This window comes from Oncorhynchus mykiss, chromosome 23 (genome assembly GCF_057628025.1).
Source record: "Oncorhynchus mykiss isolate SJ-2025 chromosome 23, ASM5762802v1, whole genome shotgun sequence".
In the NCBI taxonomy this organism is placed as follows: Eukaryota; Metazoa; Chordata; class Actinopteri; order Salmoniformes; family Salmonidae; genus Oncorhynchus; species Oncorhynchus mykiss.
In genome coordinates, this window is record NC_143044.1 from 47,965,724 (window position 1) to 47,981,895 (window position 16,172).

Here is a 16,172-nt window from a genome sequence, read left to right on the forward strand (position 1 = left end):
AATAACGGAGTTCTAACAGTCCTCTACTGTAATAACTGAGGCCGAAACACCCACTGATTCGAAGGCACACTACTGAGGATGTGTCCCAAAATTGACATCTTAACCCAGTCTAAGAAATAAACCTCCCATTCCACTCTGTCAACATCACGGCAAATCTCATGTGAGTGCATTCCATCTATTGGCACAATGGACAGTTTTTAACATCTCGTCCCGTGTTTTATGATTCTAGTGTAATAATGGAGTTATAACAGTTCAGGGGCTATAAGCATCTCAGAGTAGGCAGATTCCCCCTGCCAATGTAATCTTATTCATTGTGATCTAAAATACAAAACAGATCCTAGATCAGCACTTGATTGTTTGCTACATACAGTACAGAGCCACATCTGCCAAGCAGCCGGTCCTTGCAGAGAAACTTGAGTCACTGAGTCCATTCAGATGAGATAAAAACAAATGGCAGCAGGGATCTACAGGGGCCCCATGCATGGACACATGGCTCCGAAACATCACTATCTTTCTGTTATCACCAAACCTGATGGACAGTTTAAAACAACTACTAGGACAAACTGCCACTTGATTTGCTATAAAATCTAAATGTTTTTGTATCACTTTATTTGATGAGTCCGTTTACAGATGGTCTACTACTATCAACAAAATATAAAGTGCAACTCTGTTGATAAGCAACAACTTGATCGTGGTAGGGTCAAGGTAAGAGTTAGGGCCAGGTTAATAGTTGAACATCTATAAACCACCTGTAAGGGAAAACAGCATGTTAAATACTTAGAGGTTCTTTCAAGGTGATTGATGCATAATAACCATTGGAAGTGGTATGAACATTATGCCAATATACTCCCTCAGATAATGGAAGTAATAAAATGGGGAATGACCATGGCAAAAACAGGCAATGCAATGTCCCCCAGGGCCAGAGAGGCTTCATGGCCATGGAATGTCCACCCGGGCCAGAGACAGGCTTGAAGGCACTGTAACGTACCTCAGGGCCAGGCTTCATGGCCATGGAATGTCCACCCGGGCCAGAGACAGGCTTGAAGGCACTGTAATGTACCCCAGGGCCAGGCTTCAGGGACATGGAATGTCCCCCAGGGCCAGAAGCAGGCTTCAGGGAACTGTAATGTCCCCCAGGGCCAGAGACAGGATTCAAGGCCATGGAATGTCCCCCAGAGGCAGGCTTCAGGGCCATGGGATGTCCCCCAGAGGCAGGCTTCAGGGCCATGGAATGTCCCCCAGAGGCAGGCTTCAGGGCCATGGAATGTCCCCCAGGGCCAGAGGCAGGCTTCAGGGCCATGGAATGTCCCCCAGGCAGGGATCAGGGCCATGGAATGTCCCCCAGGGCCAGAGGCAGGCATCAGGGCCATGGAATGTCCCCCAGGCAGGCATCAGGGCCATGGAATGTCCCCCTTGGCCAGAGGCAGGCATCAGGGCCATGGAATGTCCCCCAGGCAGGCATCAGGGCCATGGAATGTCCCCAGGGCCAGAGGCAGGCATCAGGGCCATGGAATTCCCCCAGGCAGGCATCAGGGTCATGGAATGTCCAACAGGGCCAGAGGCAGGCATCAGGGCCATGGAATGTCCCCCAGGCAGGCATCAGGGCCATGGAATATCCCCAGGGCCAGAGGCAGGCATCAGGGCCATGGAATTCCCCCAGGCAAGCATCAGGGCCATGGAATGTCCAACAGGGCCAGAGGCAGGCATCAGGGCCATGGAATGTCCAACAGGGCCAGAGGCAGGCATCAGGGCCATGGAATGTCCAACAGGGCCAGAGGCAGGCATCAGGGCCATGGAATGTCCAACAGGCCCAGAGGCAGGCATTAGGGCCAAAGAGAGAAAAAACACTTCAAAAAAGTAAGGTTAGAAGACCACCACCGTGGAGGGGCCAGGGACTGAAGCCTAAACATACCCAGCCAGCTGCCCTCTGATTTTTTACAATTGTTTTATTATTGCACCTTTATTTAACCAGGTAGGCCAGTTGAGATCAAGTTCTCATTTACAACTGCAACCTGGCCAAGATAAAGCAAAGCAGTGCGACACAAACAACAACACAGAGTTACACATGGAATAAAACAAACATACAGTCAATAACACAATAGAAAAAGTCTATATACAGTGTGTGCAAATGAGGTAAGATTAGGGAGGTAAGGCAATAAATAGGCCGTACTGGCGAAGTAATTACAATTGAGCAATTAAACACTAGTGATAGATGTGCAGAAGATGAATGTGCACATTCAATGAAGTAGAGATACTGAGGTCCAAAGGAGCAAAAAAAAAAATAACAATATGGGGATGAGGTAGGTGGATGGGCTATTTACAGGTGCAGTTATATGCGAGTAGGTCTGACAGCTGGTGCTTAAAGCTAGTGAGGGAGATATGAGTCTCCAGCTTCAGTGATTTTTGCAATTCATTCCAGACATTGGTAGCAGAGAACTGGAAGGCAGCCAAAGGAGGAGTTGGCTTTGGGGGTGACCAGTGAAATATACCTGCTGGAGCGCATGCTATGGGTGGGTGCTGCTATGGTGACCAGTGAGCTGAGATAAGGCGGGGCTTCACCTAGTAAAGACTTATAGATGACCTGGAGCCAGTGTGTTTGGCGACGAATATGAAACGAGGACCAGCCAACGAGAGCATACAGGTCGCAGTGGTGGGTGGTATATGGGGCTTTGATGACAAAATGGATTGCACTGTGATGCACTGCATCCAATTTGCTGAGTAGAGTGTTGGAGGATATTTTGTAAATGACATCGCCGATGTCAAGGATCGGTAGGATAGTCAGATTTACGAGGGTATGTTTGGCAGCATGAGTGAAGGATGCTTTGTTGGGAAATAGGAAACCGATTCTAGATTTAATTTTGGATTGGAGATGCTAATTGTGAGTCTGGAAGGAGAGTTTACAGTCTAACCAGACACCTAGGCATTTGTAGTTGTCCACATATTCTAAGTCAGAACCGTCCAGAGTAGTGATGCTGGACTGGTGGGCAGGTGTGGCAGCGATCGGTTGAAGAGCATGCATTTAGTTTTACTAGCATTTAAGAGCAGTTGGAGGCCACGGAAGGAGAGTTGTATGGCATTGAAGCTCGTCTTGAGGTTAGTTAACACAATGTCCAAAGAAGGGCCAGAAGTATACAGAATGCTGCTGTCTGAGTAGAGGTGGATCAGAGAATCACCAGCAGCAAGAGCGACATCACTGATGTATACAGAGAAAAGAGTCGGCCCGAGAATTGAACCCTGTGGCCCCCCTATAGAGACTGCCAGAGGTCCGGACAACAGGCCCTCCGATTTGACACACTGAACTCTGTCTGAGAAGTAGTTGATGAACCAGGCGAGACAGTCATTTGAGAAACCAAGGCTGCTGAGTCTACCGATAAGAATGTGGTGATTGACAGAGTAGAAAGCCTTGGCCAGGTCGATGAATACGGCTACACAGTATTGTCTTTTATCGATGGCGGTTATGATATCGTTTAGAACCTTGAGCGTGGCCGAGGTGCACCCATGACAAGCTCGGAAACCAGATTGCACAGCGGAGAAGGTACGGTGGGATTCAAAATGGTCGGTGATCTGTTTGTTAACTAAGGCAGGGTAGGATAGATACATTGGGGCAAAAAAGTATTTAGTCAGCCACCAATTGTGCAAGTTCTCCCACTTAAAAAGATGAGAGAGGCCTGTAATTTTCATTATAGGTACACTTCAACTATGACAGACAATGAGAAACAAAAATCCAGAAAATCACATTGTAGGATTTTTTATTAATTTATTTGCAAATTATGGTGGAAAGTAAATATTTGGTCACCTACAAACAAGCAAGATTTCTGGCTCTCACAGACCTGTAACTTCTTCTTTAAGAGTCTTAAGCTGTTGAGACGCCTCTTGGACCTAGACTTGGCGCTCCGGTACCGCTTGCCATGTGGTAGCAGAGAGAACAGTCTATGACTAGGGTGGCTGAAGTCATTGACGATCTTTAGAGCCTTCCTCTGACACTGCCTGGTATAGAAGTCCTGGATGGCAGGAAGCTTTGCCCCAGTGATGTACTGGGCCGTACACACTACCTCGTAGTGCCTTGCGGTCGGAGGCCGAGCAGTTGCCATACCAGGCAGTGATGCAACCAGTCAAAATGCTCTCGATGGTGCAGCTGTAGAACCTTTTGAGGATCTGAGGACCCCTGCCAAATCTTTTCAGTCTCGTGCCCTCCTCACAACTGTGTTGGTGTGTTTGGACCATGATAGTTTGTTGGTGATGTGGACACCAAGGAACTTGAAGCTCTCAACCTGCTCCACTACAGCCCGTCGATGGGAATGGGGGCGTGCTCGGTCCTCCTTTTCCTGTAATCCACAATCATCTCTTTTGTCTTGATCATGTTGAGGGAGAGGTTGTTGTCCTGGCACCACACGGCCAGGTCTCTAAACTCCTCTCGGTGAAACACCTACCTACTGTTGTGTCATCAGCAAACTTAATGATGGTGTTGGAGACGTGCTTGGCCATGCAGTCATGAGTGAACAGGGAGTACAGGAGGGGACTGAGCACTCACCCCTGAGGGGCCCCTGTGTTCAAATCAAATCAAATGTATTTATATAGCCATCAGCTAGTACATAGTACATCAGCTGATATTTTAAAGTGCTATACAGAAACCCAGCCTAAAATCCCAAAGAGCAAGCAATGCAGGTGGTGAAGCACGGTGGCTAGGAAAAACTCCCTAGAAAGGCCAGAACCTAGGAAGAAACCTAGAGTGGAACCAGGCTATGAGGGGTGGCCAGTCCTCTTCTGGCTGTGCCGGGTGGAGATTATAACAGAACATGGCCAAGATGTTCAAATGTTCATAAATGACCAGCATGGTCAAATAATAGGTCTGGGACGGGTAGCACGTCCGGTGAACAGGTCAGGATTCCATAGCCGCAGGCTGTGTTGAGGATCAGCATGGCGTATGTGTTGTTACCTACCCATACCACCTGAGAGCGGCCCTTCAGGAAGTCCAGGATCCAGTTGCAGAGGGGCATGTTTAGTTCCAAGGTCCTTAGCTTAACGATGAGCTTTGAGGGCACTATGGTGTTGAGCTGAGCTGCAGTCAATGAATAGCATTTTCACAAAGGTGTTCCTTTTGTCCAGATGGGACAGGGCAGTGTGGAGTGGAGTGCAATAGAGATTGCATCATCTGTGGATCTGTTGGTGCGGTATGCAAATTGGAGTGGGTCTCTGGTTTCTTGGATAATGGTGTTGATGTGGGCCATGACCAGCCTTTCAAAGCACTTCATGGCTACAGACTGAGTGCTACGGGTCCAATGTAAGGGAATGTGCAAGTATAGACTTCTGGACACACAGATGAAACGGATGATTCAAACAGATGTACAGGGCTGTACTGTGACCTTTGAACTCACCAGTATTTTGCCATTGGGTTTGTCCTGCCGGGCGAGGCTGACCCCCATCCACTCATCATCCCTGTCTCCCTGGCATGTCTTCCCACAAGACTCCCGGGGCTTATTCCCTGCAGGAGCGGGACAGAAGTGTTAACAATGACTGTTATATGGCGTTACAAAGAGGATGACTTTCCCATTCTCCAGGAGCCAACAGATGGAAGGGTTACCTAGAGACAGTCTCTAATACAGTTCTAAATACTAGTTGAAGTTGATCTTTGATCTTTTGTAGATGTAGCGGAAGTGGTTTGGTGAACTTTGTTCCCATGATCAGTGATCTTGCTTGAGATCTGAGGACTTGTGTTAGCTGCCCTTAGATAATGCCTTGGCTTTAGCTCATCCATTGAACAAAGACTTAAGGCATAGGGACAACCTAGGTTCAACCCTGGTTTAAGTGAGGTTTACTGTTGAACAGTCTGACAATTTCAGGCCATGGACTGAATACCTGACAGCCTTTTATCAGTGTTGACAAGCCCATGTAGTGTGTGTTAAATTAAAATAAAATGTTATTTGTCACATGCGCTGAATACAACAGGTGTAGGTAGACCTTAGTGAAATGCTGAATACAACAGGTGTAGGTAGACCTTAGTGAAATGCTGAATACAACAGGTGTAGGTAGACCTTAGTGAAATGCTGAATACAACAGGTGTAGTAGACCTTAGTGAAATGCTGAATACAACAGGTGTAGGTAGACCTTAGTAAAATGCTGAATACAACAGGTGTAGGTAGACCTTAGTGAAATGCTGAATACAACAGGTGTAGTAGACCTTAGTGAAATGCTGAATACAACAGGTGTAGGTAGACCTTAGTGAAATGCTGAATACAACAGGTGTAGGTAGAACTTACAGTGAAATGCTGAATACAACAGGTGTAGGTAGAACTTACAGTGAAATGCTGAATACAACAGGTGTAGGTAGAACTTACAGTGAAATGCTGAATACAACAGGTGTAGTAGACCTTAGTGAAATGCTGAATACAACAGGTGTAGGTAGACCTTAGTAAAATGTTTCCTTTACAAGCCCTTAACCAACAATGCACTTTTAAGAAAATAGAGTTAAGAAAATATTAACTAAACAAACTAAAGTAAACAAAAATAGAACAAAAAAGTAACACAATAAAATAACAATACTGAGGCTTATACGACAAAACCTTTTCCCCCTCAGGAGATTTAGCATGGGTCCTCAGATCCTCAAAAGGTTCTACAGGTGCATCACTGCCTGGTATGGCAACTGCAAGGCACTGCAGAGGGTAGTGTGAATGGCCCAGTACACCACTGGGGCCAAGCTTCCTGCCATCCAAGACCTCTATACCAGGTGGTGTCAGAGGAAGGCCCTAAAGATTGTCAGACTCCAGCCACCCTAGTCATCGACTGTTCTCCCTGCTACCGCACGGCAAGCAGTACCGGAGGGCCAAGTCTAGATCCAAGAGGCTTTTAAACAGCTTCTACTCCCAAGCCATGACATCTGAACATCTAATCAAATGTCTACCCAGACTATTTGCATTGCCCCTCCCCTCTTTTACACCACTGCTACTCTGTTGTTATCATCTATGCATAGTCACTTTAATAACTCTACCTTCATGTATATATTACCTCAACTAACCGGTGCCCCCACACATCGACTCTGTACCAGTACCCCCTGTATATAGTCTCGCTGTTGTTATTTTTACTGCTGCTCTTTAATTACTTGTTACTTTTATTTCTTATTCGTATTTGTTTTTTTTAACTGCATTGCTGGTTAAGCTTGTAAGTAAGCATTTCACTGTAAGGTTTACACCTGTTGTATTCAGGGGCATGTGACTAATACAATTAGATTTTGATTTGAAATAGCACCCATAGTGCATTACTTTTAACCAGAGATCTATGTAGGGAATAGGGTGCCATTCGAGACAGAGCAGTTAGGTCATCCCATCCTGTTTAATCATTACAGAGTGTGTAGCAGGCCTCTAGGCCAAAGGAGCTCCCCAATTATTTCACTTTTGCTAACAGATAAAAGTGGCTTAGAATATGAAACATCCCTTTAAAGGTGCGGAGCTATATTCTGACTGGTTTCTAGGCCTCTAATTGCATTGGATGTCACCTTTAAGCTATTCTTAAATCTTAATGAAGATCAAAAAGACCCAAGGAATGTCTGAGAAAGGAGTAAGACTGTCATCCCAAATGGCAAAGTCAACTACATTTGTCCAGGGCCCATTAGGACATAGGGGGCCATTTGCAACGCAGCCTCAGACATAAAAACATGAGTTGCCAAGAATGCACTAACCTGGCAAATAAAATGGATTAGGATCTGTTGGGTGAATTCAAAGGCATCACAAAAGGAATTGTGCAATCAAGGCGCTGCTTTACAGAATCTGAATCTAACAAATACATGTAGAAAGAAGCAGTGGGGATCTCTCTCTCTCTCATCATGGGTACCAACAACCCTTAAACGGTTCAGTTCCTCTGCCTCCCGTCTCAGATGACAGGCTGTGTCTCTAATGGCACCCTTAGCCCTATAGTGCACTACTTTTGACCAGGCACCATAAGGCTCTGTTGAAAAGTAGTGCACTAGGGCTATATAGGAAAGAGGGTGCCATTAGAGACGCGCACACGTTTACTAGAGCAATTCGTGTAAATAAGTATAGTTATAACTGAGGCTACTTCCAGAGTTCATCGCTAATATTTTCTCTGAGACAACCTGGGGCTGAACTCCCTCTGTCTGGCGTGATTCATAGTAGCCCTCTCTCCCTCTTGGTGTGTGTGTGCATGTGTATGAGAGAGAGGGAGAGAGACGGGGAGACAGAGACAGGGAAACAAAGAGACCAGCGATACAGAGAGACAGAGACAGAGGCAGAGGGGGAGAGAGAAAGAGAGACAGGTGGGGAAGAGACCAGAGAGACCAGAGATACAGAGAAACAGAGAGACCAAAGAGACATAGAGACCAGAGAGACAGAGAGACCGGAGAGACAAAAGAGACAGAGAGACCAGAGACAGACAGACAGAGAGAGGCAGAGAGACCAGAGAGACAGAGGGGGAGAGACCAGAGACAGAGGGGCAGAGACAGAGACCAGAGAGACAGAGGGTGACAGACAGAGGGGGAGAGACAGAGAGACAGAGACTAGAGAGACAGAGACCAGAGAGACAGAGACCAGAGAGACTAGAGAGAAGAGGGGGAGACACAGAGAGACAGAGACCAGAGAGACTAGAGAGACATAGGGGAAGACACAGAGAGACTAGAGAGACAGAGGGTGAGACACAGAGAGACAGAGGGGGAAACACAGAGAGACTAGAGAAACAGAGGGGGAGACACAGATAGACTAGAGAGACAGAGGGGGAGACACAGAGAGACAGAGAGGGAGACACAGAGAGACCAGAGACACAGAGGGGGAGAGACAGAGAGACCAGAGAGACACAGAGAGACTAGAGAGACAGAGGGGGGAGACACAGAGAGACCAGCGAGACAGAGGGGGAGACACAGAGAGACCAGCGAGACAGAGGGGGAGACACAGAGACAGAGACCAGAGAGACAGAGGGGGAGACACAGAGAGACTAGAGAAACAGAGGGGGAGACACAGAGAGACAGAGGGGGAGACACAGAGAGACCAGAGACACAGAGGGGGAGACACAGAGAGACCAGAGACACAGAGGGGGAGAGACACAGAGAGACTAGAAAGACAGAGGGGGGAGACATAGAGAGACCAGTGAGACAGAGGGGGAGACACAGAGAGACAGAGGGGGAGACACAGAGAGACCAGAGACACAGAGGGGGAGAGACACAGAGAGACTAGAGAGACAGAGGGGGGAGACATAGAGAGACTAGAGAGACAGAGGGGGAGACACAGAGAGACCAGCGAGACAGAGGGGGACACACAGAGAGACTAGAGAGACAGAGGGGGAGACACAGAGAGACAGAGGGGGAGACACAGAGGGGGAGACACAGAGAGACCAGAGAGACAGAGGGGGAGACACAGAGAGACCAGAGAGATAGAGGGGGAGACACAGAGTGGGAGACACAGAGAGACCAGAGAGACAGAGGGGGGGACACAGAGAGACAGAGGGGGAGACACAGAGGGGGAGACACAGAGGGACCAGAGAGACAGAGGGGGAGACACAGAGGGGGAGACACAGAGAGACCAGAGAGACAGAGGGGGAGACACAGAGAGACCAGAGAGACAGAGGGGGAGAAACAGAGAGACCAGAGAGACAGAGGGGGAGATACAAGAGACAAGAGAGACTGAGGGGGAGACACAGAGAGACCAGAGAGACAGAGGGGGAGACACAGAGAGACCAGAGAGACAGAGGGGGAGACACAGAGGGGGAGACACAGAGAGACCAGAGAGACAGAGGGGGAGACACAGAGGGGGAGACACAGAGAGACCAGAGAGACAGAGGGGGAGACACAGAGAGACCAGAGAGACAGAGGGGGAGACACAGAGAGACCAGAGAGATAGAGGGGGAGACACAGAGTGTGAGACACAGAGAGACCAGAGAGACAGAGGGGGAGACACAAAGAGACCAGAGAGACAGAGGGGGAGACACAGAAAGACCAGAGAGACAGAGGGGGAGACACAGAGGGGGAGACACAGAGAGACCAGAGAGACAGAGGGGGAGACACAGAGACAGAGGGGGAGACACAGAGGGGGAGACACAGAGAGACCAGAGAGACAGAGGGGGAGACACAGAGGGGGAGACATAGAGAGACCAGAGAGACAGAGGGGGAGACACAGAGGGGGAGACACAGAGAGACTGTATAAGACATACGTTATTAAACAAAGTGTCAGGACAAACTTGGGTGACAGTGAGGAGTAAGTAGGGTTTCTATTAAACCCACATAAACCTTCTCTCTCGACCACAAGAAAAGGAACTGCAGGAAATGTCTTCGGCTCAAACTTTCTGGCACAACCACTTGGAAAATATTAGTTAAAACAATCATATCTATCAAAATATTTTGGAACTTCTGGCACCTCGACAATATTATGTTAAATGGGGCATGAAGTACGTGAAACAGCTTTTTCCTGCAATCTATAGCCAAAATCACTATGCATAATTCTATGTAAAAAAAACATGTAAGATTGTTAAACAAGCAACACTAACTTGCTTGGTAACTAGTTATAAGGTTGGGAGATAGATTCCCTATCTAGCTGGCAAGCTTAAAACTACTTCATAAAATTGCTGGTCCAGTCAGTGTTCCCCCTTCACAAAATACAGCTGACAGATGTTTTTATAAATAATTATGATCAAATTTCGGGTTTAGAAATTAAGTTTAGTAATTAATTGAAAAATCTGAAATCTGAAAAATTCTAAAACAAGACAAATCTGAGGGGGCAGATGCCTTTCTGTCCCCTACTGGCATGATGCCTGGTCCTAGGGTGAGTATAATGTGTGGTTGTTCAGTGGTTCTCCGTAAGGCTCAGGTCCTAGGGTGAGTATAATGTGTGATTGTTCAGTGGTTCTCCGTAAGGCTCTGGTCCTAGGGTGAGTATAATGTGTGGTTGTTCAGTGGTTCTCCGTAAGGCTCTGGTCCTAGGGTGAGTATAATGTGTGGTTGTTCAGTGGTTCTCCGTAAGGCTCTGGTCTTAGGGTGAGTATAATGTGTGGTTGTTCAGTGGTTCTCCGTAGTAAGGCTCTGGTCCTAGGGTGAGTATAATGTGTGGTTGTTCAGTGGTTCTCCGTAAGGCTCTGGTCCTAGGGTGAGTATAATGTGTGATTGTTCAGTGGTTCTCCGTAGTAAGGCTCTGGTCCTAGGGTGAGTATAATGTGTGGTTGTTCAGTGGTTCTCCGTAAGGCTCTGGTCCTAGGGTGAGTATAATGTGTGGTTGTTCAGTGGTTCTCCGTAAGGCTCTGGTCCTAGGGTGAGTATAATGTGTGGTTGTTCAGTGGTTCTCCGTAAGGCTCTGGTCCTAGGGTGAGTATAATGTGTGGTTGTTCAGTGGTTCTCCGTAAGGCTCTGGTCCTAGGGTGAGTATAATGTGTGGTTGTTCAGTGGTTCTCCGTAAGGCTCTGGTCCTAGGGTGAGTATAATGTGTGATTGTTCAGTGGTTCTCCGTAAGGCTCTGGTCCTAGGGTGAGTATTATGTGTGATTGTTCAGTGGTTCTCCGTAAGGCTCTGGTCCTAGGGTGAGTATAATGTGTGGTTGTTCAGTGGTTCTCCGTAAGGCTCTGGTCCTAGGGTGAGTATAATGTGTGGTTGTTCAGTGGTTCTCCGTAAGGCTCTGGTCCTAGGGTGAGTATAATGTGTGATTGTTCAGTGGTTCTCCGTAAGGCTCTGGTCCTAGGGTGAGTATAATGTGTGATTGTTCAGTGGTTCTCCGTAAGGCTCTGGTCCTAGGGTGAGTATTATGTGTCGTTGTTCAGTGGTTCTCCGTAAGGCTCTGGTCCTAGGGTGAGTATAATGTGTGGTTGTTCAGTGGTTCTCCGTAAGGCTCTGGTCCTAGGGTGAGTATAATGTGTGGTTGTTCAGTGGTTCTCCGTAAGGCTCTGGTCCTAGGGTGAGTATAATGTGTGATTGTTCAGTGGTTCTCCGTAAGGCTCTGGTCCTAGGGTGAGTATAATGTGTGGTTGTTCAGTGGTTCTCCGTAAGGCTCTGGTCCTAGGGTGAGTATAATGTGTGGTTGTTCAGTGGTTCTCCGTAAGGCTCTGGTCCTAGGGTGAGTATAATGTGTGGTTGTTCAGTGGTTCTCCGTAAGGCTCTGGTCCTAGGGTGAGTATAATGTGTGATTGTTCAGTGGTTCTCCGTAAGGCTCTGGTCCTAGGGTGAGTATAATGTGTGGTTGTTCAGTGGTTCTCCGTAAGGCTCTGGTCCTAGGGTGAGTATAATGTGTGGTTGTTCAGTGGTTCTCCGTAAGGCTCTGGTCTTAGGGTGAGTATAATGTGTGATTGTTCAGTGGTTCTCCGTAAGGCTCTGGTCCTAGGGTGAGTATAATGTGTGGTTGTTCAGTGGTTCTCCGTAAGGCTCTGGTCCTAGGGTGAGTATAATGTGTGGTTGTTCAGTGGTTCTCCGTAAGGCTCTGGTCTTAGGGTGAGTATTATGTGTCGTTGTTCAGTGGTTCTCCGTAAGGCTCTGGTCCTAGGGTGAGTATAATGTGTGGTTGTTCAGTGGTTCTCCGTAAGGCTCTGGTCCCTGGTGACTGTGTGTTTCATGGTTGAGTACGGACCTCGGCCCAGGTTCATCTCCGTGCAGCGTCTCTCTGGGTTGCTGTGGACACGGCACTTGAACACGGCTCCCGGGGTGTGAAGTGAGCTGCTGTAGGAAGAGTTGGCCTTGGGAGCCCCTACCAGAACCCTGTAGACAGAAAGAAACATAGTGTAAACTTTACACATCCGGTCACAGCAGTCAGTCACATAATTAAGAAGAAGAAGAGTTGGCCTTGGGCCCCTACCAACACCCCGTAGACAGAGACAACGGGCCCCTACCAACACCCCGTAGACAGAGACAACGGGCCCCTACCAACACCCCGTAGACAGAGACAACGGGCCCCTACCAACACCCCGTAGACAGAGACAACGGGCCCCTACCAACACCCCATAGACAGAGACAACGGGCCCCTACCAACACCCCGTAGACAGAGACAACGGGCCCCTACCAACACCCCGTAGACAGAGACAACGGGCCCCTACCAACACCCCGTAGACACAGACAACGGGCCCCTACCAGCACCCGTAGACAGAGACAACGGGCGCCCACCAGCACCCCGTAGATACAGACAACGGGCCCCTACCAGCACCCCGTAGACAGAGACAACGGGCCCCTACCAGCACCCCGTAGACAGAGACAATGGGCCCCTACCAGCACCTCGTAGACAGAGACAATGGGCCCCTACCAGCACCTCGTAGACAGAGACAAGGGCCCCTACCAGCACCCCGTAGACAGAGACAATGGGCCCCTACCAGCACCTCGTAGACAGAGACAATGGAAGGGACACAGTTATTATTAAAGAACACCACAGTGTCAAACAGTCATGATGTCACACAGTGAAGAAGGAAAAGCATTTCGCTACACCCGCAATAACATCTGCTAAATATGTGTATGTGACCAATAACATCTGCTAAATATGTGTATGTGACCAATAACATCTGCTAAATATGTGTATGTGACCAATAACATTTGCTTTGATGAGAAGAGCAAGTGAAAACCACCTTGAAGGATGGGAGTCACCCGGCATCAAGGATAAGTGTCAACAACACACATCCTGCCTCAATGAAGTGGCATAATGGCATCTCATAATCGTCTTCATCAGGCCCACTGTAGCACAGAGTAATTCCCACATGTTCAATACAAGTATGGTAGCCTATATTCAGGCTGGAACCGGGGTAGAACACAATTCACAATTCCACCCCTGGATGGACACTGAGTGTACAAAACATTAGGAACACCTCTTTCCATGACATAGACTGACCAGGTGAATCCAGGTGAAAACTATGATCCCTTATTGATATCACCTGTTAAATCCACTTCAACTCAATATTAGGAAGGTGTTCCTAATGTTTGGTACACTCAGTGCATAAGGCATCAGCAGACTGACTCATGACAATGAAGACAATGGTGGGTGTTGTGACATCTATGGGACATGATCACTTAACCTTAGGCTGCTACATGCTGGAATCTGGGACAGGTCAGCTAGGCTGCTACATGCTGGAACCTGGGACAGGTCAGCTAGGCTGCTACATGTTGGAATATGGGACAGGTCAACTAGGCTGCTGCATGCTGGAATCTGGGACAGGTCAACTAGGCTGCTACATGCTGGAATCTGGGACAAGTCAACTAGGCTGCTGCATGCTGGAATCTGGGACAGGTCAACTAGGCTGCTGCATGCTGGAATCTGGGACAGGTCAACTAGGCTGCTGCATGCTGGAATCTGGGACAGGTCAACTAGGCTGCTGCATGCTGGAATCTGGGACAGGTCAGCTAGGCTGCTACATGCTGGAATCTGAGACAGGTCAGCTAGGCTGCTACAGGCTGGAATCGGGGACAGGTCAGCTAGGCTGCTACATGCTGGAATATGGGACAGGTCAGCTAGGCTGCTACATGCTGGAATCTGGGACAGGTCAGCTAGGCTGCTACAGAACAACGGTCCAAAAGAAACCAAACAACACTGCACATCAATTGAACAGTTGACATATTTAAGACAATATTGTCGCCGTCATATAAATCAACTGTTTTTCTAAAGAAGAGAAAGGCGTTTACGCACAGTCAAATGAGACAGTCTATTGATTTCGAATATTTTACTTATTTACTTTGTGATTTTGTAGGCGATAGCTCACATCAGTTGGCTATTCTTCAACATTTGCAAGCAGGTTACACAGGGTGCCCAAAAGTGAATAGCCGAAATACACTCCATAAGAATTGCGCAACAACCAAACCCTGCCATTAATGGTCAAGCAAGGGAGGATACATAAGTGCATAAACAGTCGGGACTGTAATTGCTATAAGATAATTAATAGCCTTGATAGGCCTCTTGATAGCTTGAGACTCACCAGCGCGTATTGTCGTGATAGTGCTCCAGAACAGAGTATCCAAAGAAACTCGAGTCAGGTCCACGGAACACAACAGCATGTTTTAAGTCAATGTTGTAGGAGTGAACTACAGAAACAGACAAATACACGCAGAGAACATCCAAAAGGCTCCTCTTCTGATTCAGAACATGACCCATCCTTTGGCGCATCCTTGAGAGGAACAACACTATGGGAGAAGTATATAAAACAAAACAAAGCCCTTCAAGGTTTCAGTGCTACAGAAAAAGTTACAAAAACCAACAGTTCTGAGTACTTTCTGAAGTCTAGCACTATGAACACGGGAAAACGACAGGGGTAGTGGATCGAGAATAAAAAATAACGGTCCGTTGAAAAGTGACGATCTCGTCAGCTGCTCTGCAGACTGTGAATCTGAAGAACTGGTGTCTGTCTCCAGCACGGAGTTGCTTGCGGTAGTGATACGTGCGGTCATGGCAGAAGGCGAATTTATCAATGGGTTCGCGGCTCAAGCGTCACATTTCACAAAATAACCCGCCTCGCGCTTCCAACTTTTACGAACGACGATGCCCTCTGTCGTTTGGTATGGGGAGCGAGTCAAGGGCCAAAGACGAATGGCCTGTTGATGGCCAATCCAATTTGTTATTGGCTGTTGACGTTTGATATGTGTCTTCATTACTTGTTCAAATGTTTTGGAAACGCTTCCTTGTAAATTGAAATCTGCAATAAAATACTAATGCTTGGTTCAGTTTCCCTGGCCATTCCCTGCTAAAACGTTAGCATTTGGGAAACCATGGTTTGCTGTCACACCTTGTCCATAAAATGCTTATCGGGTAAGGAAACCAATATGTATTGTAACGACCCTGGGTTTATACGCGCGGATATCGACTCTGCCGCTCGAGCATGCTTTTGCGGCACAGTCGATAGCGCACTCGACTTCGGGCTAGAAGGTCGAGGGTTCGAGACCTGCTCCCTGCCTGTTTCATTACATTGGTGTCAGAAGTGATCGGACCTTGCATCCACGAAAGTGCGTGTGCTTGTCTGGTGAGCGCATTCCAATAAGACGCGGAGTCGCTAGCTAGCGCGAGGATGCGCTCTTTGAAAGGAGGGAGTAGTGTAACGACCCTGGCTTTATAAACGAGGATATCGACTCTGCTGCTGGAGCATGCTTTTGCTGCACAGTTGATAGCGCGCTGGAGTTCGGGCTAGAAGGTCGAGGGTTCGAGATCTGCTCCCTGCTGTTTCATTACAGTATTTTGTACTTTGGGTAAATCTATCCCTTTAACAATGACCTAATTCCTTGAGTTAAATTAAAT

At 47.7% G+C, this 16,172-nt stretch overlaps 1 protein-coding gene across 1 annotated transcript in view; it reads right to left on the reverse strand.

Annotated features, from left to right (window-relative positions):
* Positions 1 to 15,961, reverse strand: part of LOC110503039 (integrin alpha-9) — a 160,169-nt gene extending 144,208 nt beyond the window's left edge. Inside the window, exons 1-3 of the mRNA XM_036960871.2 lie at positions 14,863 to 15,961; positions 12,543 to 12,670; positions 5,376 to 5,482 (exon numbers count right to left, since the gene is read on the reverse strand). Of these exons, the coding sequence (XP_036816766.2) occupies positions 5,376 to 5,482; positions 12,543 to 12,670; positions 14,863 to 15,050 (423 nt within the window). The 5' untranslated portion in view covers positions 15,051 to 15,961. The remainder of the gene's footprint in view (positions 1 to 5,375; positions 5,483 to 12,542; positions 12,671 to 14,862) is intronic.
* Between the last annotated feature and the right edge of the window lie 211 nt (positions 15,962 to 16,172).